At 48.4% G+C, this 25248-nt stretch overlaps 4 protein-coding genes across 4 annotated transcripts; 2 read left to right on the top strand and 2 right to left on the bottom strand.

The window, feature by feature from the left end:
- Positions 1 to 11921: 11921 nt before the first annotated feature.
- LOC104583518 (protein TsetseEP) lies at positions 11922 to 12902 on the top strand. Its single transcript, XM_010235901.3, has one exon. The coding sequence runs from the start codon at positions 11981 to 11983 to the stop codon at positions 12566 to 12568; it is 588 nt and encodes a 195-aa protein (XP_010234203.1). The 5' UTR covers positions 11922 to 11980; the 3' UTR covers positions 12569 to 12902.
- Positions 12903 to 16374: 3472 nt separating this feature from the next.
- LOC104583517 (alpha carbonic anhydrase 8) lies at positions 16375 to 17068 on the top strand. The gene has a single exon (XM_010235900.2). It carries the CDS (start codon positions 16483 to 16485, stop codon positions 16873 to 16875), a length of 393 nt encoding a protein of 130 aa, XP_010234202.1. The 5' UTR covers positions 16375 to 16482; the 3' UTR covers positions 16876 to 17068.
- Positions 17069 to 17323: 255 nt separating this feature from the next.
- LOC100830330 (ethylene-responsive transcription factor ERF094) lies at positions 17324 to 18228 on the bottom strand. The gene has a single exon (XM_024460560.1). It carries the CDS (start codon positions 18004 to 18006, stop codon positions 17356 to 17358), a length of 651 nt encoding a protein of 216 aa, XP_024316328.1. The 5' UTR covers positions 18007 to 18228; the 3' UTR covers positions 17324 to 17355.
- A 5338-nt stretch (positions 18229 to 23566) lies between these two features.
- Positions 23567 to 24451, bottom strand: LOC104584009 (ethylene-responsive transcription factor 2). The gene has a single exon (XM_010238086.1). The coding sequence runs from the start codon at positions 24449 to 24451 to the stop codon at positions 23567 to 23569; it is 885 nt and encodes a 294-aa protein (XP_010236388.1).
- Positions 24452 to 25248: the final 797 nt, after the last annotated feature.

Raw genomic sequence — 25248 nt, 5'->3', positions numbered from 1 at the left:
TCGCCGAGATTGAGACCCGCGCCGTTGCCATCGAGAAAGAGGATGCCGAGAAAACTCGGCTGTTCAAGGTTGTCCAGCATGAGCTTGTCAAGATCGACACCATGCTGACAAGTAAGTTGCCCTGACACAAATTTCTCCATCTGATCACCTGTCCGAATAATAGTAAGAGGATGCCAAGACTTGTTACTATCTTCTGTGCTTTTATCAGAATTCTTTCCATAGTCGGTCGAGACCGCCCAAGCTGTCGTGCTCAAGGCGCGCAGGAAGAAGGATCCGGTCGGGACAAGTGAAGCCTTTGAATACGAATTAGTGGATTACCTAGTTAGCATTGCTAGCCGGGTAAAGCCTCTAAAGTCGTTCGGGGTCAACATGTTGAACGCCGGCATCCGGGCCTTCCGGGCTCTATGGCCGGGAGAAGAGGCTCCGACCGGCATCCCAGAATTGGCAACGCGCCAGCTGGAGGTGGAGGATCGCCTCAACGAGTGGCGGGAATCAGCCGCGCGTGTCGGCGCCGACGAGGCCTTGTCGTTCGTACCGTCTTGGTACGACGGCATCAACCTCGACTTGCTGCAGTCAATGCGTGCCGGTTCCCCCTACCTCTCGGACCAAGCGCCAAGCGCAAGGAGCGGGCCTATTCCTTCATCCAGTATGCCGACGTGCATACGTTTGTTGCGGGCCCAACATCCGAGGCTAACACCGAGATGACCGACAGCGATGAAGAGGAGGCAGTGGACGAGGAGATTATCGTCGAGTCGGCCTCCACCGCGACGGATGCAACGAGTTCCGGCACCAACAACCCCTCTGTTTTTTCTTAGCTTTGCCGAAAAGAAAAACTTAAGAATTGTTAGATCCTCGGGATGCCAGGTGCATATGTAACCGGGATAATATATTTTTGTTTGCAAGACATCGTGTTCTTAATTTATATAAGTCTTTTGCTTATCAAATTCCCGACGAGTCCCCGAGTCCATTTTTCCTTTTAGTAAAATTTTATGACCTCGGCTCTTTTGTCTGCCTTATCGGCGTTCGACATATGAATCGTAAAGTCATAAAACTACCCTTTTGGAAAAAATGAGCTCGACAAATTCTCTTGGCAATAACCTAGTTAGGAAAGAAATGCCGGGTTAAGATAATACGCATCCTGGATCGCTTTTTTGCTTGTTTCCGTAATCGCTTTTCATGTGTTCAGTTATCTCGTACACATCTCTGGCTTGCTATGAAGCCGGGTTGCGGACAGCAGCGAAGTCATAGAGGGGATTTTCAATACTGACACAGTACTAAACCGACATAAGATTACACAACTAAGCCACGCCGACATACGCAAGATAATTGCGATACAACATTTAAATGACATGGAAGTCCCCGAGTTCCTTTTAAGAATTCACTGTCTTAAAACATTCAACATAGAAAGGAAACGATACAAATACTCATCTCTCAAGTATAGAACGGACCAAGCAAAGCTACATTCCATGGCCTCTTGGTCTCCTCGCTTGACCGGTCCATCCTGTTCGCCTTGGGATCTTGTGCATCTATAAGATAGTAGGAATCATTGTGAAGCGCTTTGCTCACAATGAAGGGTCCTTCTCAAGGGGGTGACAGTTTGTGCATGCCGGCTGTGCGCTGCACAAGTCGGAGAACGAGGTCCCCTTCTCGGAATACCCGCGGGTTGACCTTTCGGCTGTGATAACGCCTTAGGTGCTGTTGATAGTGTTAGGTTCGTTGCATAGGAAACAAAAAAAAATTTCCTACGAGAAGTGCGGAAGAAAACCCAAGAATATATATACTAGATGTATGTAACGAGAGGGATCATGAACACCATACCCTCGTAGACCGCTAAGCGTTACGATCACGAGATCGTTGTTGGTGTAGTGGAACTTTCAATGAGATCAATCTCAGTGCCGAACGGACAGCACCTCCTTGGTATCCACACGTTCAGCTTCACGTTGTCTCCTCCTTCCTCGATCCAGCAAGCGAGAGGGAGAGGTAGACGAGATCCCGGCAGCACGACGGCGTGGTGACTATGGTGAATATTCTCACGGGCAGGGCTACGCCGTGCGCGTGAGAAGAGGAGGAGAGGAGGGCTCAGGGGAGAGAGATCCAACTGAAAGCTTGGGGTGTCTCTCTCCCTTGCCCCCCCTTCTATTTATATAGGGGTAGAGGAGGCGTGGCCGGCCAGGACTATCCCGTGGCCAGGACTCTCCGGCGGCCAGGACTCTCCTCCTGGCCGCATGGGCCCTGTGGGTTAGCCCCTCGGCCCATTAAGGCCAGGGTGCTCCCTCACAGGCCCATTTAGCCCAGGGATAGGTGGGCCTCAAGGTGGAACCCTCCGGATCCCTCCGGAACCTTCTAGAAGCTTCCCGGTCAAAACCGGGAAATATTCCAAACTTTCCAGAACCCTGAAAACAACTTTCCATATATAAATCTTTATCTCCGGAACATTCCGGAGCTCCTCGTTGCGTCTAGGATCCCATCCAAGACTCCGAATCATAATTCGATATCATCATCATTTATCTCATCTAACCCAAGCAACATGAAACGTTAAGTGTGTGACCCTACGGGTTCGAGAACATGTGGACATGATCAAATATCAATAACCAATAGCGGGACCTGGATGTCCATAATAGTTCCCACATATTCCACGAAGATCTCATCGGTTGAACCACTATGTCGAGGATTCAATTAATCCAGTATCCAATTCTCTTTGTCTCGCGATATATTACTTGCCCGAGATTTGATCGTCGGTATCGCCATACCTAGTTTAATCTCGTTACCGGCAAGTTCTCTTTACTCGTTCCGTAATATAATACCCCCGCAACTAAACACATTAGTCGCATGCTTGCAAGCTCATTAGGATGTTATATTACCGAGAGGGCCCAGAGATATCTCTCCGTCACAAGGAGTGACAAATCCCAGTCTTGATCCATACAACCCAACAAGCACCTTCTGGGATACCTGAAAAACACCTTTATGATCACCCAGTTACGAGATGACGGTTGATGCCCACAAAGTATTCTTCCGGTACTAGGGAGTGGCATGATCTCATGGTCTAAAGAAATAATACTTGACATAATAAAACATAAGCAACTTAAACTTAAGTGACACGATCAAAAGCTATGTTTAGGTTTGGGTCTGTCCATCACATCATTCTCCTAATGATATGATCTCGTTATTAAATGACAACACATGTCTATGGTTAGGAAACGTTAACCATCTTTAATCAACGAGCTAATCTAGTAGAGGCGTATTAGGGACACGGTATTTGTTTATTTATCCACACATGTATTTGAGTTTCCAATCAATACAATTATAGCATGGGCAATAAACATTTATCAAGAACAATGAAATATGATAATAACAAATTTATTATTGCCTCTAGGGCATATTTCCAACAGATAGATAGCCGACCGAGACGGAGCCAATTCCCGTGCTTCTTCGAGCAGGTCGACATCATTTTCTCGGGCCTCTTTTAACTCAGCTTCCGTATACATGGTCACTCGTGGAGACTCATGTTCAATGTCGGCTGGTAGGACGGCTTCCGCCCCGTATATGAGGAAAAATGGCGTGTAGCCTGTGGAGCGATTGGGAGTCGTCCGGAGACTCCATAGTACAGTTGTGAGTTCGTCCAGCTAGCATCCTGGAGTACGTTCGAATGGTTCAATTAGCCGAGGTTTAATGCCGGCTAAAACCATGCCGTTTGGTCTTTCAACTTGTCCATTGGACTGAGGATGTGCTACGGAAGCAATATCCAATCTGATTTTCTTTTCCGCACAAAATCGCGTGAAAGGTCCTTCCGCGAAGTTCGTTCCATTATCTGTGATGACACTATGCAGGTACCCATATCTCAAGATAATGTCTTTCAGAAATGATACCGCAATTTTGCCGTCACATTTTCGTATCGGCTTTACCTCAATCCACTTGGTGAACTTGTCGACCATAACCAAGATATGCGTCATGCCTCCTCACGCCCGCTTGAACGGTCCCACCATATCCAAACACCAAATAGCAAACGGCCAAGTGATTGGAATAGTTTTAAGCTCGGATGCCGGCATATGAATCTTGCTGGCATATCTTCGGCTGCCGTTACACTTCCTGACTATGTCTTCTGCTTTCTGTAGTGCACTTGGCCAGTAGAAACCATGTCGGAATGCCTTGCCCACTAGCGTTCGTGAAGATGCATGATGGCCGCACTCTCCCTGATGAATATCCCGGAGTATTTCTTGCCCTTCTTCTGGCTCGACGCGTCGCTGCAGGACATTCGTGACACTCCTCTTATATAGCTCGCCATTGATGATGGTGTACGCCTTCGCCCTTCTCTGAATTTGTCTTGCCATCACTTCCTCTTCCGGGAGATTCCCATCTTTGAGGTAGGACATTATCGGTTGCGCCCAAGCCGGCACAGGACGAGTGGTGAAGATCGGCTCATCCGGTACGTCTATCTCCATTGGCTCAATCGCCATTACTTCTACCGAGTTAAGGCGCTCAGTCCCCGAGTTACCGGAACCGTTGCCACTGTCAATGTCCATGGAGGCGACATCGATTTCTCAGCTTGCCGGGATAAATATCGACTCCGATTCTGGTGATGGCTTGTGCTTTGCATAAATGCTCCAATGCCACACCAGCCAGAATGGCCTGTCGCGTTGAGCCGAGTTTCGACAGTGTGCCGGCTGCCTCATTTTCCGCCCGCGGTATATGGTGAAATTCGCACCCTTCGAAGTGGCCACTGATCTTCTAAACATGGAACCGGTATAATGCCATATTGGCATCCAATGCATCCCAATTGTCGGAGGCTTGCTGGACTACCGGATCGGAATCACCAAAACATTGAATGCGGCGGACTCCAATTTCCCTTGCCATTTTCAGTCCATGCACAAGTGCCTCATACTCGGCAACATTGTTGGATGCTGCGAAGTGAATTTGCAATATGTATTTAAGTTGGTCGCACTTTGGCGAGGTCAGAACTATGCCGGCACCAAGCCCACTTTTCATCTTAGAGCCGTCAAAATGCATTTTCCAGTAGTTAGTTTCCGAGGGCGGTGGTTCATACTCCATCTTGGCCCAATCCACCAAGAAATCCACCAGAGCCTGAGATTTCACGGCATCCCGTCTATCGTACTGCAGCGCATAGGGTGGTAACTCGACAGCCCACTTTGCGACCCGGCCGCTCGCGTCTTTGTTACTCATGATTTCCGAGACAGGCGCCTCGCATATAACTCGGATCTGATGTGCCTCAAAGTAATGCTTTAGCTTCTTTGCCGCCATATACACGCCATACGCCATTTTCTGGTAATGGGGGTAATTCTGCTTAGACGACGATAGCACCTCGCTCAAGTAATATACCGGCCTTTGCACCGATTTGCCGTTTTCATCTCTTTCCACCATGATGACGGCACTAACGACTCGGTTCGTTGCTGCTATGTATAACAGCATTGGCTCCTTCTCCATTGGCGAGGCTTATATTGGTGTCGTAGCAATCATTTTCTTCAGCTCTTGAAAAGCTAGGTCTGCTTGTGGCGTCCACACAAATTTGTTGGTTTTCTTCATCAGCTGGTATAACGGCATAGCCTTTTCACCCAGCCGACTAACGAAACGACTTAGCGATGCTAGGCATCCAGTGAATTTTTGCACATCTTTGAGGCACCTTGGCAGTTTCATTTTTTCTATGGCGGCAATTTTCACGTGGTTCGTTTCTATACCTCGGCTTGATACCAGGAACCCAAGCAACTTTCTTGCCGACACACCGAATGTGCACTTGGCCGGGTTCAGTTTCATTCGGAATCTCCTCAGATTTGCAAATGTTTTCCGGATATCATCCAGGAGCGTGGCGCTTTTCTTGGTTTTTATGACGACATCGTCGACATATACCTGGACATTTTTGCCGAGTTGGTCGTGCAAGCATTTCTGCATGCATCTTTGATAAGTAGCCCCCGCATTTCTCAAACCAAACGACATAGTACGATAGCAATAAGCCCCGAACGGGGTGATAAATGATGTCTTTATTTGATCATTAGGGTTCAACGGTATCTGGTGAAAACCAGAGTACGCGTCTACAACAGACAACAACTCACACCCGGCCGTAGAATTAATCACTTGATCAATCCGAGGTAATGGAAAAAGATCTTTGGGACACGCCTTGTTCAGGCTGGTGTAGTCGATACACATGCGCCACACCTTGGCAACAGTTGGGTCGTCTTTCTTCTTCTCAACCATGAACGGGTTTGCCAGCCAGTCGGGATGCAACACTTCCATGATAAAGCCGGCAGCCAGAAGCCGGGATACCTCTTCCGATATGACTTTCCTTCTGTTGTCGGTGAACGTCGAAGGGGCCGCTTCACCGATCTTGCGTCTGGTCCGACATGTAATGAGTGCTCAGCCAACTCCCTCGGCACACCCGGCAAGTCTTGCTTTGAGCATGCGAAGATGTCCCAATTCTCACGGAGGAAGCTGGTGAGCTCGCCTTCCTATTTTTCACCCAGGCCGGCACCAATGATAACGGTGCTGTCCGAGAACTCGCTGTCAACCTATACTTTCTTTATCTCCTTTGCTGCCTGAAAGCCACACTTCCATGAGGATTGGTCATAGCCGGTAGGCCAATTTGTGCCGCCTGAGCCATCGCAACAGCTTCTTGTAACTTCTTCTTCTCGCCAGCAATGACAAGCGACTCGGCCAAAGCAGATCCGCCCGATGCGCACTGCATTGAGCGTTTGTAGTTGCTAGTAAAGGCTATGGTACCATTTGGTCCCGGCATCTTCATCTTCAGATAGCCAATGTGAGTAGTCGCCATGAACTTGGCGAGTGCCGGTCTGCCAAGCAACGCGTGGTACGGACTACTGAGGTCTACCACCTCGAACACTAGGTTCTTGGTCCAACAGTTCTCACTGGTGCCGAATAGGACGTCGACTCGGATCTTGCCTACCGAGGCACAAGACACTCCCGGCACAATACCGTGAAAGGTAGTCCGGCTAGGCTCAAGCATGTTATCAGTAATGCCGAGTTTAAGCATCGTGTCCCGGTACATGATATTTATGCTGCTCCCATTATCAATGAGAACCCGAGTGAATTTGACGTTAATGTCGGGTCCGATGAGTGTCGGGTCGACCACCGGAGTGTATCCACTAGGGTTGGGCATAACTTTAGGATGGTCTGCCCGGTTCCAGTTGATCTCCTGCTCCGACTAGTACATGAACTTTGGAACAGCCGGCATAACAACATTGACCTCCATCTCTCGCCTGCGCTGACTTTGCTTGTCAGTTGGCTCAATGATGAAGATCATGTAGCTTTGGTGATGCTCTTTGTACTCATTTCTTCCGGCATGTTGCAGAATACCTTGGTCTTCCACCTGATGATGGCATTATTCGCCGGAGCGGGTCCCTGAATCTGGGCGTTAGCACCGATGAGCGGTGGGGGAGGGGGCAACCGACTTGCTTCTCCGTTCTTAGCCCGCTGCATCCAGCTGCATTGCCGTGTTGTGTGATTTGCCGGCTTGTTGGGGTTGGTCATGTGAAAACAACAAGGCTGATCCAGCATCACCTCGAACGTATACTTTGGCTTATCCTGCGAGGGCTTCTTTTGTTCTCCCTTCTTGACCCACTGCTGATTTCCTGTCTTCTAACGCTAGCTCGAGCCGGCATCAGGTTGATACTGAATAGCGGCAACATGGGCTGGCCCATATCGGTAATCCGGCTTGTCATCCCTTCTCTTGTTGCGGTGATCTTGATGATCATTCCTTCGGAATGCCCCGGCTGGATTGTATGTCCGCTGCTCCTTTGCGGTTCTGCCAGCATCAGCGATGGCTGAGTCGCATCACCAAGCGCATACATGTCGGCGATCCAGATCATCTTAGATAGGGTAGCCGGCATCTCTTTTTGCAGCTTCTGCCACAACATGCTGCCGTGCCGACATCCTTGGGCAAACCACGCTATGGCTTGCGATTTCACTATCCCTTCACAGGAATTGCGGAGATTGTTCCATCTTGTCAAGTAATCCCGGTCAGTCTCGTTGTCTCTTTGCTTGCACATGGACAACTGCGGAGGGCGATTTAGCCTCTTGTAAGTGCTAGTGAAATTGCTGACGAAAGCTTCTTCAAAGTCGATCCAGCAATTGATGTTGCCTTCCGGCAAATTGTTCAGCCATATCCTTGCCAGCCCTACCAGCATCTGGGGTACATAACGTACCGCACATCTGCGGTTGCCGCCTACCACACTTACTGCAGTGACGTAGTCTTCCAGCCAATCCTTCGGCTTAATACTGCCGTCATATGTTCTTGTATCCCTGGGCAGCTGGAAACCTGGGGCTGGTCTCTCCCTCATGATCCGATGTGCAAAACAACGTGGTTCTGGAGGGCCTTGCTCCTCCAGAAGTTCAGACAGATAAATTCTGTCAAGCCGATGTCGGGCATCCAGGGGCGACACTTGCCTGTTCCCAACTCGGGCTCCGAGTGGGCTGAGATTATCACGCTCTCGCCTGATATAACCCTCGTCAATCATGGCCGAGTATCCATCATCATAACGGTCATATCGACGATCTTCACCTCGATACGGAGGGTTGCGCCCGACACCCTGCTGACCTGCAGCAGTATTGGGTGCGAACCCCGAGGTCGGTGTCCATGATCAAATGAGTAACGTTCTTGGTGGTCCCGGCGATTGTCGCCGGGACGTAGGCCACTCTAGCTGTCATCAACCCTTCTGACCATCTGTTTCTCGGCCAGGGCGGGGTCATAACGCTCCAGCTGTTCATCCTGGCCAGAGTTGACACTTTTGTCTCACTTGCCACCAAGCGAGGACGCTTGCTTGTCAACTTGTCCTCCGGCATCCGCTGTCGAGTGAATAACTTGAGATGCGCCAGGCTTGCCGCGCGTTCTCATGTATGCCTCATTCTGCTCATTAGCTATGCAAAGCAGCTCTTTCACGCGCAACTGCTGCTGTTGGAGTGCCTCTCTTGTAAGATTCGACAACTCTTCGGTCGCAGCCTCAGCAGCTCTGAGATTCTTGACAGGGGTATTGTATTTCGGCTTTAGCGCCGATGCGTAACTTGCCGACACTGCTGGCACACCCCTGCCATCTCTAGTCATCTCGGCATTCAAGTTCTTGCCACGGTTATGCACCTCCCCAACTCGGCTAGGGTTAGTAAACGCAGTAGAACTAAGACCATGGGCTTCGTTATACTCAAGGAGTGAAATATCCAGTTGTTGTCGAGCATGAGCGACGTCAACAGCTTCCTTCAGCAGTTTTTGTCGCTCCAACTCCAGCTCCGCCTGCAGCAGGGCCGGGTTGGCGTTCGACGCCACCGGCGCGGTCAGCCGTTCGATGGAGGCCTGGAGCTGGGTCGGCTTCGGCGGCAGGGCCGACGTGCCGGCTTGAGCAGCGATGTTCTCCGGCTTCTCAGGGGGAGCTTCGCCGTTCTGCCGGATTTGGTTGGGACCACGCCGCTTCCCGCAACGTCCCTTCCAGCATCAGCGCCATGAGCCGTCACCATGACCTCCACACGGTCAGCGGGGCAGTCGACATGCCGGTCGCGTACCGTGCGGACGGCGGGGGGGTCTTCGGCCACCACCACCTGCTCTGTGTACCTGCAAGGGCTGTCAGTAGCAACATAAACCTCATGCATGCCGAAGTTGATGAAGCGGCCCGCGCAGGGAAGCGGTGCATCGTTGAAGCAGCCCGCGTTGTTGTCGATGAAGCCAGAGAGCCGAATCTCTGGACCAAACCGGAGACCACGCGCTCTCCGATGGCGAGAAAGCTTCCCATCCGCATGAAGACTCCAGCCAGCGCCATTGCTGGCCCCACGGTGGGCGGCAACTATCGTGGTGGTGTCACGGCAGATGTCATAGGATGGCTTAACTTGGGGCCGATGGACGATGGAGGAACCGGAGGAGGGAGGACATGAAAAAAAACATGCACAAGTTACACAAACATGCACAGATTTACCCAGGTTTGGAGCCCTCTTGTCGAGGTAAGACTCCTACTCCTGCTTTGTTGTATTAGCCGAGATAGACAAATTCTAAAATGGCGCTCCTTGAGCCGTATTCTTGAGGAGGAAGAAGAAGAAGGGGAAACCCTAAATGCCTAAGTGCTCCCTGCCTTTCTACAGAGGGATGAGGTTCTATTTATAGGCCGCCCTGTCACACTGACACGTGGGCCGAGTCCTAACGTCACTTTCCTTGGACCCCGCCGGGCACGCGGCTTGGTTCCCTCCCGGTGGCACCATAGGGGACAAGACAACTTTACTTTTCCCTGGCACCCTGCAGAAACTACCGCTATCCTCTACCGACTTCCGTCAGAGATTCTCTTTCGGTGCTTCTCTTGTGCAGTCGCTTGGCACCGGTATATAAGCGGCGACTGCCTTTTCCATGATAATGATGACGCTGCTTTACCCTCCGCAGCGTGGTCAGGATAAAACCGTTGAGAGATCTCGGCGTGGGCCGAGATTAAGGTGCTCGTCCTTATCCTGCAAGCTCATAAGACAATATGGTCATGCCAGCATACGTCCAGGATGCCAGCTTAGTGTTAGTTTGACTTTACGATGCCGGCATACATAACCATGCCGGCTTTGTCTCCGTTATCTCGGTTAAAGTTGTGTCGTCATAACCCTACCCGGAGTCATCCCCCTGACATCGTGTGTAGAAATTAAGGACACCCAAAGGGCAATATGTAAAGGTTCAGTGCGACATTTTAAACAATTCTCTCCTAGGAATCTCCTACTCAAGTGGTAAACGCATATTTGAGCCATGCATGAGCCGTGGTTCCACTAGTAGAGAGAACAAGCGAAAGGGGTTTAGGAATGATTGATTAAACCGTAAGCAAATTAAAGCAAATGGTCGATGCACTTGTGCTCATTCTAGCTAGCTTGTGTACATGGTTGAGGAAAGTGAGTAAATTCGTATAGTTAATCAGATTAATTGGGGGTAATTGATGAAAGGTGGTCAAAAGAACTAGCTAGGCTGAAGCTCTTGTTGGGGATGCCTCCCCTTTAATTCCTGGCCCTCCAATGTGGTGCACTTCGATCCTGGGAGCGCCCACTTCAACGTACGAGACGCCGCACCACCTTGTTTGTTTTTGTTTTTGTTTTGTTCAGTCAGTCATCTCCTTTTTCAGCTCTAGTTTACCTCTCCTTCAAATACATATATATGTCGATTCTTGCCTCTTGTGTCCCCTCAGAAGTCGATCGAGGCGTTTCAGATGCATGTTTCTCTACTTTCTCTCTGGTTTCTAAAAGATGTAGTTTCAGATGCATGCAGAGTCAAACTCTCCAGAGCATTTTTGGTGGATGCAATTCTGAGGGGAGAATTGCGGAGTTGGGCTGTGCACCCTGGAGTCGATCGAGGCTTGTGACAACAGCCTGTGTGTTTTAGTAGTCAATTTGGCAGAAGTGGAAGGCCAAGGAATATGGAGTTGAGGCCTCTAACAGCATGCATGTGTGCTAAGCGGCCTATTTGGCAGAAGTGGAAGGCCCAGGAACTTAGCAGCAAGTTTGGCAAAAGTGAAGGCCCGACCAAGAAATCCCAGTTCTTTTCGTCGTCGTCGTTGCTCGAGCGGTACGTACGCTAGCTGCTCTGGTTCTTGGGCTCGTATTAGCATCCGAAACCTGTACAGTTTAAAAGTTAAAAAGAAAAACGCACTAACCAGTGATCCGGCGTTAATTGTTTGCCTAATTCCAAGTACAGGCAAAAAAAATCTTCACCGATTCCATCCAGTAGAGTCGAGATAATTAAGCTAGCTAGCCAAGTGCATAGGTTAGGTAAACTGAACTATACGTCCGTAGTACTTGATCATACTCATGCGCATGCGCGGCCCCAACTAGCTTGATAGATAAAGTTGTTAGATATTTCTCCACAAATACTCAAACAAAATCCATAAAGTTTTAGATCTACAGATCGTGCATTCGAAAGTTACATTCACAAGCCGGCCGTGCCTATAAATACATGTATACACCCAAGCATACGGAGCACTCGATCCAGTAGCAACAAGGGGATCTAGCAGCTAGCAATATGACGATGAGGCGGGGTTCTTCTCTAGTCCTCCTCCTGCTTCTTGGCACGCTCGCCATTGCTGCTGCTGCCGCGTCTGGTGCTGCAGCAGATTTAGTAAGGGACAGGGAACAGCTTCCTGACCGTGGATACCGTAGACCTAGGCCCGGCGTCATCCCTCGCCCTCGCCCTGATCCATACCCAAAACCGGAGCCACTGCCAGCTGGCCCAAAGCCGCTACCTGGCCCAGGGAACCCAAAGCCACTTCCTGGCCCAGAGGACCCAAAGCCTCTTCCTGGTCCAGAGGGCCCGAAACCACTTCCAGGCCCAGAGGACCCAAAGCCGCTTCCTGGCCCACAGCCTGACCCAAACCCACAACCACTGCCAGGCCCACAGCCTGACCCGAACCCAGAACCGCTGCCTGGCCCAGACCCTAAACCACTACCAGGCCCACAGCCAGACCCAGAGCCGCTTCCTGGGCCCGAATCCGCCTCAGTCAGGGCTGTGAAGAATGCAGATCGCGCGGGGTCGCAAACCCTTAGGCCCGAATCCGCCACGGTCAGGGCTGTGAAGAATGCGGATCGCGCGGGGTCGCAAACCCTTAACTGATGAGCATGCACGTACATGAACATCAACTGTACGACGATCGATCCATCTAAGAGGAATAAGTGGCACGTTTTCATCACCTGCAGAGTCAGCTGTCAGATTAAATGTAACGCCACTATGACCAATTTCCTGTCTCATCTAGACATCTACCTGCAGGCTGTGAGGCTAGCTTGTCTCTCTAATGTAGAAAGGTGTGTGTATTGCTTGGGCTGCCACTGCTATGTATACGTGCCCATCATATTGTAATCAAGTTATACATATGTATCTTCTATGTGTGACTACTTATTCTTGTGTCCCGTTTTATGTATGATCGATGGTCCATGAATTTCTAACTTAATTAAACTTGTGCTCTGTGTCGTTTTGAAATTTTGATTACTCTAGAAACATATGTTAAGTCTGAGTTGTGGGCCACTTTGGACTCAGACTTGGGCCTAGAGGTGCAAATTTTGGATCCTCAGTGTACCCGTTGACCCACCTTAGTTCAAACAAATGAACTAGTTTTTCAAAAAGTTATGTCACTTTAAAATTACAGTTCATTTGGTTGAACTAAGTAGGGTAAAAAAATTGCAGCTCTACTTGGGCCTCCCAGCAAAAGAAAGAAAAGAAAACTCAGACTGAGCCGGTTGGCCGGCTTCAAACCAGACCGAAAGCCTCTCAGACTACTCTAGCCCATAAAAGTCCACTCCAGCCCACATAGGCCCAGTAAAGAACATAATTAATCATCTCACTACTTTTTTTACACGGTCATAATTTACAGAAAAAACCCACAGAGGCCCAGTAAAGAACATAATTAATCAACGTGCCATTCTTTATGGAAAGAAGGAGTTATAAGACAAAACGATAAGTTCCACATTTACAGAAGGCAATTTTTTTTATCTCAGCTAATGTTCAGTCAGAAATTGTTGTTTTGATTATGATTCCGTTTCCGCCATGAAAAAAATCGTTTCCGCGTTTCTCTTATGCAAATTTCAGTTTCATTTACATTTGTTCAATTAATTTTTGTTAGCTTTGTTTTGCGGGACAGACGAAAAGATTCAGCTCAGTTTTCAGCCCTATTCTATTCCACAGTATACTCCTTAATTCCTTGTGAAGTGGTGATGGATCGAGTACGAATTGAGTACAATTAATACGCCGTTCATAGATCAGCAGGAAAAAGGAGTCAAGAAGAAGAAGAAGAAGAGCTCTGATGACGACAGGATCAGCGCTCTCCCTGACGACATTCTCCTCGGCATCCTCCAATTGGTCGACTTACACACGGCCGTCAGGACCGGCGCCGTCGCCACACGCTGGAGGCGCCTCCCTCGATCGTCTGCTCTCCAGCCTCGTTATCGACGTCACCACCTTGCTGCCGTAATCTAGGATTCTCCCTCACACGTTGGATACCATAATGACTTGCTACGCCAACGCCACCAGGTGGTTCCTCAATGTCCGGCCCCTGCATGCTCCTCCGACCACGATGTGCCAACCTTGACGACGACGACGACCATAATCAACAAGAGCTTGTGCCTTACCTTCTACCTCATGCATGGACCCTTACGTCTTCTCCTTCTCCAGAGCCAACCCGAGCGTCTCGAGTTCACCATCATGACAGAGCTGCCAGCCCTCATGGTCAACTACGATCAGCGTCTTCTCCTCGGACGACGCTTCATGTCATTCCTTGCCGCCTGCCCCGTCGTCTTCAGCTGGCTCACCGGCCTCACCCTGCACAACCTCCGGTTCACCGGCTCCGACTTCGCGGACCTCCTCGGCGCTTGCAATCGGCTCCAGCTCCTTTCCTTGAACCACTGTGGCTCTGCCGGCTCAGTCCTAGAGATAGACGCTCCCAATTCTGCGCTCCTGGCCCTGGAAATCCGTGCTTGCTTCTACGACACCGTCCACCTCGTCAGCCTCCCGAAACTTGAGCGCCTTCTTTGCGACTTCGACGAGCTTGCCGGCGACTTCCTGTTGCGCTTTGGCTGTGTTCCTTGTCATAAACCTCGCCATCATACATGCATCTCCTGCCTTGCTCCTATTATGACGAAAACCCAACAAGACAGAGACAGCTCTCAGCCTCTCACCCGCATTCCGTAACCTCACAGATATTGATCTTCGGCATTTGGATCGATCTAGAATGGCATGCATGGACTCTTTTCGTCCTAGAAGCTGCACCTCTCCTCCACAACCTCGCTGTCTGCCTTGCGTACCATGCGCCGCTACAAGATCAATGTGCAAACACCTAGATTTCAGCACTGCAATGGAAAACGAATCCGTCGTATTCGTAAAAATAAATAAATAAACGGGTCTAGACTTATCACTAGTGAAGATTTGAAGGTGATGCAATTCATAAGGTTCCTCAGGCAGCACGCCGTGTGTTTGAAGAGCGTTCACAATGCCCGTTTACAAACTGCAACGGCGCCCGATCGATGCTCATGCAGAGTCAGTGAAACAGAGAGATGTATTAAGTAAGATACTCAATCTAGGATTCTCATCGTCCGTAGAGACACGCATTATCAATTTGTGACACACTATTTTGCGAGGCTAACTCTTGTGCTCATGCATGGTTCTCTTTTGATCCATGGGGTGTGCTCATGGTTTGGATTCTGATCCCTTTTGTAAGTCCGTGAATCTTCAAAAGTGGTGCTCCAAATTTTGTACAGCAAATTGGTCTAGCTTCCCAGATCTGGCTTCTTGGAGTTGAAGCGTTCGGCGTGGAGTTTGTGGAAGTTGGAAGCCAGGGAACTACCGAACACGCCCTCAGTTTCCATTTAAATTCATGTTTTCATTTAATTTTTGTTTCCGTTTTTCTGCAGAGCAGACAGAAATATTCAGTTAAGTTTTCAGCCTATTGTATTCTACTACAGCATACTCTTTGATTTCTGCTGGAGTGGTGATGGATCGAGTAAAAATTGAGACATGCGCCACTGCGGAACATGATCTCCTAGCTAGCTAATATGTTCATGCATGTGTTGTAAAACGCGCAGGTAGGTAAACTGCTCTTTCAGAAGAGAATATATGTAAGATCGCCATTGATCGATCGCACTACTAGCTAGGTCGAACGATCTACTCCGTGTTGGCATGTTGGCAAGATGTGTCGACGGATGGATGGACCTGTATAACTTGCTTTCAGATCGATCCCCCCCCCCCCCCCCCCCCCCCCCCCGCCCCCAGAGATATCACCATGAGCATGATAGACTTGCTTTCAGTAGAAAACGAGAGGAATGATTGAATAATGCTTCTCTAATTGGCGTTTAACACCTAGCCAGAGCTCGCACTATGTATTTTTATATTAGTAAGTGAAAGTAGTATTCATGGTTATGCAATGTAGCACATGCAGATCGATCGACTTGCATCTATTACCCTGACGAAGTTAGGTACTTACTGCCGCTAAAGTTCCATACACAAATTAACCCTTCATACAAAGGCTTGGAACTTCCCTGTTATCTTGCTGCCTCATTTAAATTACACAAAGCTTTTTTTGCATAAAAAGAGAACTGCTACGTGTCATAAGCAGGCAGGTCTACCACATGCCTAACTAGCTAAGGCTAGTGGAGTTCAATTAATGAATTATTTGTTTGAAAAGAGAAGAGCCAGAGGGGCATGCAACAAGGGCTAGTGGTGGATCATATCATATCGATCCCCGTATCATCACACGCTTAATGAATTACTTTCTAGTGTGTACTAAGTACATAGCCAAAGCTGCAACAATTAATTTGAATGAAAAAAAAATATAATTTATTTTATACAAATTCGATCGACGTGGATGGATGGACACACGTCCAGGTTGGGGTGGCTCGCCGTGGCTATAAATACGCAGACAAGTTCATTGCCATTTGCACGGAAACATAGATTCCACAGGAAGATCAACTGAGAAATCTGAGAGTGAGATTAACCAGGACACACACTTGCTAGCAGCAGAATCAAGCAAATTAAGGCACGAGATGAGGAGGCCGTGGTCTCTCCTTCAGCTGGCGGCGCTGCTTGTGCTGCTGCTCGTCGTCGCTGTGGCTGCAGCGGAGGCCGACGGAGCAGACGTCATTGACCCCAAGCTAAAGCCCACTAAACCAGAGCAGCCCAAGCCCAAGCCTACTGAACCAGAGCAGCCCAAGCCCAAGCCTACTCAACCAGAACAGCCGAAGCCTAAGCCTACTCAACCAGATCAACCGAAGCCCAAGCCTACTCAACCAGATCAACCGAAGCCGAAACCCGAACCGCAGCCCGCTCCTGATGCAGGAAAGCCCACTCCGAAGCCAGACCCGACCCCGAAGCCCAAGCCGGGTCCGTCCAAGCCCAAGCCGCCGGTCGTTGGCCCAGGCACGCCAGACAAGGAATAAGCTGCTGCATGCTTTGATCCATCTGATGGACGGCCCAGCTTCCTCTAAGCAACCATCAGACGGAGTACGTATAGTAGTATCCATGGAATAATCAGCAGTGTTGTACGTACGCACCTGCTATGTGTGTGAGCTACTGCTTGTGTTTGTGATAAGTATTATATCAAAGCATATCGTGTCCTCGTGACATATTATATCTCCAAAACAAAATGATGCTCTGGTATTGGGAGCTCCGATGGATTTATTGTTGCTGTGGAAAAGGCCATGACGATTGTCATGGGCCAATTATGAACAAAACAGCCCAAAGCACAGAGACTCTTTTCGGTAGTGTTCGTTTTGAGAGTAAAGAGTAGAGCCCATGTAAAACGGACTGGAGCTGACCGGCTGACCGCGGCTTGCACAGACGCAGCCGTCTGCCTACGTAAGAGCTGACGACGACGAGACGAAGCTCGACACTTGCCATGGGCCATGGCCTTCGGTGGCTCACAGATCGGACAAGGTGAGCAGCTCCTCGAGGTACTCTGTTCCAAGGTCCTCCAGCTCCAGCACGCACGCCGCTGCCGCTGCCGCTGCCGCTGGCTGCTGCTTCCTTCTCCTCTTCACCACCGGCGCCGTCCGATCCCTGCCGCAGGCGGCGCCGGCAGTCCTCTGCTTGGGGCTCCGCTTCCGGATGCAGTGCCGCCTCTTGAGCGCCAGAGCAGGCGAATCCCCTTCCCCGTTGCCGATGCCGATGCCGATGCCGAGCGCGCGCAGCGAGTCCTGGACGCGGGCGACGGGGAAGTTGAGCACGGCGGCCGCGCCGCGCACGGCGAAGGCGGCCTGGTCGTAGGCCAGCGCTGCGGCTTGAGGGGTGTCGAAGGTGCCGAGCCATACGCGCGCGCCGTTCCGGGTCGAGTCCCGGATCTCCGCCGCGTACTTGCCCCACGGCCGCTTCCGCACCCCGATCAGCGACGCCGGCGCGGAGCTTCTTCTGCTGCTGCTACAAGTGGAGGCGGCTTCCATGATGAGCTGCTGGTCCTGCTCGTCGTGGTCTATGCTAGCATGAGGATGTTGATCGGAGTCGGAGGAGGACAAGGAAAAAGAATAGCTGTGCTCATAGTACTCAACAGGATTAGGATTAGCTGCTGGACCCATTTCTGTTTAAGCAATCTCTAAGCTAAGCTGGCCGGGCAGAATGGCTATTACAACTCGGCGTATGTCTACAACTGCTTATATACATAGCTGGCCGATCGAGCCATCGAGGTGTTGAAGCTTAATTATGCTGGCTGGGTAGCTAGACTTGGAGGACAGGGCAGACAAGCTCTGACTTAACGACGACAGAAAATAGCAAGTAAAGAAGAAATTATATACTCCTACTCAACTTCTCCATCGATCCAACGATCGATCAGGGCTATATATATAGGTTTTATACATTATGTTGGACCGATCAACGAAAAGTTTGCATACATGTGCATGACGTAGGGCGGCTGGATACGACAATATATATGTACACCTGGCCGTCACATCACCCGTATGCATGCATGCGTCCACCGGGCCGGTCAATTCCGTTTCTTACCACACGTATTCGATCGTACCTAATTATCGCAAATTAACTAGTCGCCAAATCACTCGAGAACCACCTCTTAGATTCATATATAGGTGAAAATTCACACATATATACTTAGATCCCTTGCCGCTGTTTCAAGGAGAAATCAGCGAATTGAAATGCATGTGCGTGTGCATATGGAGCAGATGGAAAGGTGCTCGATGCCTCCATGTAGCAAACTATGTGATGTCAATCAATCTAGCACATACTACTTCTGCAGCTAGTAGTGTGTATCTTTTATATATATGCTTGGATTGGATCCTTATAGGATAGAGGTACAATCGAGGGATAAACAAGTGTCTCCATGTCTTAACGTACAGAGCCAATTAGCTTACATTAGTGCCAAGTGCGCAAGTGCATATATTCAAGGCACGCCCTTACTGTTATATGTAGTGTATCAGTGTGCGTACATACAATGAACCCGGCACATAGGCTAGTATAGTATGATGATGAACCTCTTAATTAACTTGTTCTTTCTCGTACGTTGTACTCTATGTTATTATCGAGCACGTAGTTGCCAGCTGACAAAGTACTACACTTTACTTATCTTCTTCTTGTAAACTCTCGAGATTCACTAAAGAATTAATTTCAGCTGCTAAATGATTGATGATTCCTTCATCCAGCAGGCCGATGAATGATTACCTCCTATAAGTCCAAATGCTTATAAATTTGCTAGAGCAAAAATTTGAACTAGCAAGTCGATCATTGTACGTTTTCATCCTACGTCTAGGATCTAGCTAGTCGGTCGACTGAGAGCTTCTTCATTGATTTGATTTTGATCAATGGTCATGTGAAACTAAAAGTAGTAATTATTTTACATAAGTCATGTCATCTGACAACTGTACGTATAGTGTTGTTTGATGGAAACAAGCCAGGACAAAATGATCCGGGTGTTCAGACACCGGCCGGGGACAACATCAAACTACTTAATTGCAAAGGGCAGTTTTTTTCAGCTTCCTGTACCGGCTTCTCCGAAAAGTTGCCCTCACCCAGCTTCCCGAAGAAATCGTAACCTAAATTTGAATTTGATTAGGCTAACAAACTACTTTGACCTAAACTATTTTGAAAACCTAGCTAAATTTGATATGCGACTTCTGCAGGAAGTTAGGTGGGGCAGCTTCTCGCAGAAAAGAACGCACCCAAAGTCTGTGTCGAGCGTGCATGTACAGTGATGATGATCGCGATGGTTTATTCAAAACCAGGGCCAGCGAGGTAGCTAGCAAGTACGGAGTAGTAGTTAGTCGTATTGTATTCTGTGGATCTAGCTTGTAGTCGTTGCACTTTCACTTGATAGCCTCCCTCCACCTACCTCTCTAGCTTAATTAACTTGTTCCCTCCAAAGATAAAAGGCTAGCTGGGGGACAAACAATCAAACCAAAAATATATATGGAGAAACAATCACTATAAGCATATATACTACTAGGGTCTCTATACTACTATAGAGATATATAAATTATAATTGGGACTTTTTATTGAGGAAAATTATAGTTGGGACTTGGGGAGGATGGTGTACATGCAGGAGCTAGAGATCGAGAAAAAACCTGAAGAAGTGCACAAATAGATAGGTCTCAAGATGCAGTAAGAAAAGTCCAAGATGATTAATTAGGCAATGAAGGCTGAGTTGATCAGGCAAGTAGATCCTCCAATTGAGGAATACTCGATCATAGAGTAGTACAGTTTAGCAGTAGCTAGATCGAGAGAGACAGAAAAGATCGAAAAAGATGCTTAATTTGTTCCATCTCCCAACCATGGAATACTAAATCCAGCTATAAATAATATGTATAGGACTAGGAGCAGTATAAGTTTGTGTTTTTAGCTGTCATTCGCATGTGAACATAAGATGCGAAGTTAGCGATCGATCGATGGTGCATGCAACGACCATGCATTACTTTAATTAGCAGCGCTAGCGATGCCGATGGACAAGTCGTTTGATCCATATGGAATCCCACCTGGAACTTTAATTTATGTGCTCCAGACAGCTACCTAGCTACATGTGTAGTACTCCTTCCGTTTCTTGTCGAAATTTTACATGTATCTAAACATTTTTTAAGTATAGATACATTTATTTTTGGATAAATTTGAGACACGGAGGGATTAGAAAGTTGGTCACCGCCGGCCGGCCGTTTTCAGTTGTACTAGTCTTCAAACTGTTCAATTTTCTTCTACAGTAAGTCAAATTTTGCAACTTCCAGATTGACTGTATTTTTTCTTTTCTTTTTGGCATGCATAGATTAATTGATAGGCTTACACGCGCTACGTAGTCTGGTTGCACGTGCAAGCTTACGCGCGCACACGTACCCGAATGCATAGATTGATTTGTCAACTCAAACTAAGTTTGTAGGTAAAAAAACAAAATCAATACATGCACCACCAAGCAAATGCAATTTGAAATTTGAAAATATATTTGATACTAGTCCTAGCAACATTAGCTAGTTTTGTTAGACAAACTCAACAAAATTTGATTTAGAACAGATTCAAATGTACACGTATATGTTTGGAAACGTATGGATCGATGGATGATCTCTGTTTCGTCGAATTAATGGGCAGCGCGTGACATGCATAAATCGAAGAGCTAGCTAGCATGCGTGACATGTATAAAGCTTTTAATTGTGCTTTGGCGCGGTGCATGCATGCGTGCGTACAGTAAGTGCCACTGGTCTGGGTCGGCTGTACGCCTGTACCTGATCAGATCTTTGCACAATGCATGCATGTCGATCATTCGTTGCATATCCAGCAAATGGACGCATGCATGTACGTACATTGTCCTCATCGTCTTCTTTTTCCTTTGTGGTGGGCGCCATATATATAATTAATGGATCGATAAAAAGTTGATACGTACTACTCACCACCACATGTGACGTACGGTGCAAAAATCTGACAAGTGATTGAAATTAAGGACATGCATGCAAGCATGGACACATGTCCTGCGTTGGTTGGCTCAGCTAGGCTATAAACACTAGCTACTTCCATGCGTTTGCTCAAGCTTAACAACAGCCGACCTGCAGCGAGAGTGTGAGTGAGTGAGTGAGTTGAGCAAAAGCGAGAATTAAGATGAGGCCGACGCTGTCTGTGCATTCTGTTGGGCATGCTACTTGTCGTCGCAAATGCTCCTCTCCTGGCTCATGGCGTGGGCGTCCGAGATGATCCAAAGCCTGGACCCAAGCCAGATCCCAAGCCTGACCCGAAACCACTGGAGCCTGAGCCCAAACCGCAGCGGGATCCAAAGCCAGACCCGTCGCAGCCGAAGCCGCCTCCCCATTCGCCGGCTGCCAACTGATATGAGTAATATGCATGGTCGTCGAATAAGTGGCCAGCTTTGCTTGCATTTGCTGCATGGTCGATGACACTTGGATGCTTTTCTTAACCCATTTAAGAAAAGCTTTTCTTAAGTGGGCAGTTTCGTTTTCTATATGTATGATGTCTCAGTCTCAGTGTGTACGTTTGCTTCAGCCTTGTTCGTGTTTGCATGTACTCCGTACGTACTACGTAGTACCTCTCTCACTTTACTAGTTTACTTTTCGTCTTGTGTCCTCTGAGTGTGACCATCAACAAAAAGAAATGTCAAATTAAGGTCTTTGCAATTGTTTTCTACACGTACTGATCGGTCGATCTCTCCCGGCCTCTCTCTCTTTTGTATGAGCGATCACTCCTAGTCGACTCGGCCGTCCAATTAAGTCGCCTGCATCCAAACAAAACATCCAAATTAATCTTTTCCTATGACTAAATACACCTTTGCCTTTCTTATTCAATTCATCACTTTAAAGTGCACGTGTGGTTTTGTCTCTCGAAACTTTGGCAGCTAATATGTACCGCTAAAGCACAAAACAGAGGAGCATGCGTGTGTGCGATGCGATCGAGGTGCTTGGCTACCACACACCACACCAATCAGTTGGTGGAGACCAATTAACGAGGGTCTCTTTCGGGCACCCAAATAATTTCTTTTCTCCAAAATCACCATTTTTTGGATCATTGTTAGCCGGACAGAAACTACGTTATAGATTTATTGCATAAGACCATCACTTTTAGGGACAACATTAATTGCTCACCTCTTCGATATTTTTGTAACAGAACCACTATGTTTCAGTCGACCTTTTGGCAAAAAACAAACAAGCAAATATACAAGTGTCTCAATATACAACATAGAGGTGTCGACATGGAATCTTATAGCATAGACTCACCCGTCACTAACGAGGTGGTTCAAAGCAGAGAATGTTATAGCGACATGTGAGACCCACCAGTCAGTTTGAACGGAGCAAGCAGTTGAAAACTTCCTTAATTTGGAGCTTCGGCTCCTTACAACCCAATTATTATTAAAAAAAAAGTATTGCTGAGTATTCTGATTTTGTTTTCCCCGATGTAAACAGAGATGTATATTACGTACCCGTAATATTTTGTCAGGTTATACATTAATTAGTGATCTATGCAAAAAATCATAAATTTGTGGATCTAGAATAGATATTTTTGTGTACAATTAGCAATATTTTCTAATGAAAATTTACGGACATGTAATATACACTCTTTTTTTTTGCGAAGTATACACTCATGTGTGCATGCATATTGATAGGAAGGAGGACTTATAATGAGGGCATGCTAGCGATTGAAAGTGAAGAGAAACACAAATACACTCGTGCGCGCTCGAGAGAGATTCTTGATGTGGCATGGATGGGATGATTTCATGCCGACACATTTGAAATGATCCATATATAGTGGTTCTCTATGCAAAAATTTTGGCAAGGTGGCGGGTTTAAGCAACATTGCCCGAAAAGTACATGATGGTTAATGGTAGACGTGTCCTGATGACTGGGCACGGTGTGCGGCTGGCGTCCCCAATGGATACGACTAGGGCTTGGCGCAACACAATTTGCATGTAAAGTGATGGTTTTGTGCAATAAATTTGAAAAATGGTGGTTCCGGCTAACCATGACTCTCAAAAGTGATGATTTTAGATAATTTATTTGAAAAAATTATCGGAAAAAAAGAAATTTATCAAAACAGATGGACTGAACTCGATCTGCCATGCGCGTGAGCGTGAGAGCTCTAAGCTGATAGCGCCTGAGGATAGCAGAGAGCAGCTGACAAAGACTGTAGCGAATTAATGGCATCGATCGATCATGGATCGCAGAAGGCGAGCAGCTCCTGGAGGTAGTCTTCTCCCAAATCCTCGAGCTCCAGCACGCACGCCGACGACGCAGCGGCAGCGGCTTCCTGCAGCTTCTCCCGATTCTGCCTCCTCGCCGCGGCCGGCATCCTGCTGCTGTTCTTGGGGTTCCTCTTCCTGATGCAGTGCCGCCGCTTGAGCGCCAGAGCAGGCGAGTCTTCTCCCCCGAGACCGAGCCCGTCGAGGGAGTCCTGGACGCGGCCGACGGGGAAGTTGAGCACGGCGGCCGGGCCACGCAGGGCCAGCGCCGCCTGGTCGTATGCCAGCGCCGCGGCGTGCGGCGTGTCGAAGGTGCCCAGCCACACCCGGGCGCCGTTCCGGGTCGAGTCCCGGATCTCCGCCGCGTACTTTCCCCATGGCCGCTTCCGCACCCCGATCAGATCCGGCGCGCCGCCGCCGCCGCCGCCGGTGCTGGTGACGACGGAGGAGCTGCTGCTGCTTCTTTCCGGTGCTTCTACCGCTGGCGGCGCAGTGGCGTCCCATGAGTAGCAGCTGGCGTCTGGTGCTGGATGTGGAGATCGAGTGGAGGTGGAAGAAATGGAGGTGGCTTCCATGAGGGCGCTGAAATGGTCCATGTCGCCGAAATGGAGCTGCTGCTGGTGCTGGAAAGAGGCCGCCATGGAGTAGTATTGGTCTCCGTCGTAATGGCACGACGACGACGACAGTGATTGGTGGTCATGGTAGGAATTGGGATATTGAAGAGATAATGGTGGCTGAGGGAGGCCGTATTGTACTAGTGTTTGATCTGTGTAGGCGACCCGGTCGTCGTCGCTGTACACGTAGTAGCTGCTGCTGCTGCTGCTGCTGTATTCGTCGTAGCACAGAGGAGTCTCCATTGTATAAATGTATGTATGTATGGATTCTAGCTTCTTGGCGAGTAGCTGGAGCTAGTGGTCGATGTACACTCTTGACTCTTCAGCTAGCTAGCTAACCGACTGACAGAACCGGCTAGCGGTCTATCCTTTATATAGACATCGATCGATCGCCATGGTCCATGATCGATGCCGGCCAGGAGGGGATCGAGGCGGCGAAAAGTCGCCGGCTGGGTGCTGCAGCTGCTGGTACCACCGTACCACTGACCTGATCAACTCCATCAGGTATAGCAAGCTAGCTAGGTTTCTTCCATTTTTGTTTACTCCATACTGTACTATCTACTGACTATACTGACTGCATGCATGGGTACGTGGGAACACTCCAGCGACGCACACACATGCAAGCTCACCTCTCTCCCCAACAACACAATTGAAAAACAGTATAGACCCCTGACGTAGGGCGGCTGGATACGACAAGCAAACCAGGCGTCATCCCATTCTTGGACCAGCCTCGACAAGTTTATTCTACTGATCAAGAGTTGTTTACACGAACCAAAAGCAGATTAGGAATATACAAGCTGATGAGGGTTTAGGTTTAATTACAGTTCTCGCGCACCAAAATTAGTTTGACCAAAGAAATATTACTATGATATATATATGTGCCACAAAAATTATAGCGTACGTAAGAAACTTTTTACATGCGGTCTTTTTATTGGAAGTCCTAAAATTTACTCATCCACCTGGATATTCAAGACGAACATATGTACTTTGATTGTAGCTAGGTTGGTTCTTGATCAAAATTATTCTAAACTCGTACGTAC

This window comes from Brachypodium distachyon, chromosome 3, assembly GCF_000005505.3.
Source record: "Brachypodium distachyon strain Bd21 chromosome 3, Brachypodium_distachyon_v3.0, whole genome shotgun sequence".
In the NCBI taxonomy this organism is placed as follows: Eukaryota; Viridiplantae; Streptophyta; class Magnoliopsida; order Poales; family Poaceae; genus Brachypodium; species Brachypodium distachyon.
The sequence above is the reverse complement of the archived record's forward strand: the minus strand, read 5'-3'. Positions and strand labels throughout refer to the sequence as shown.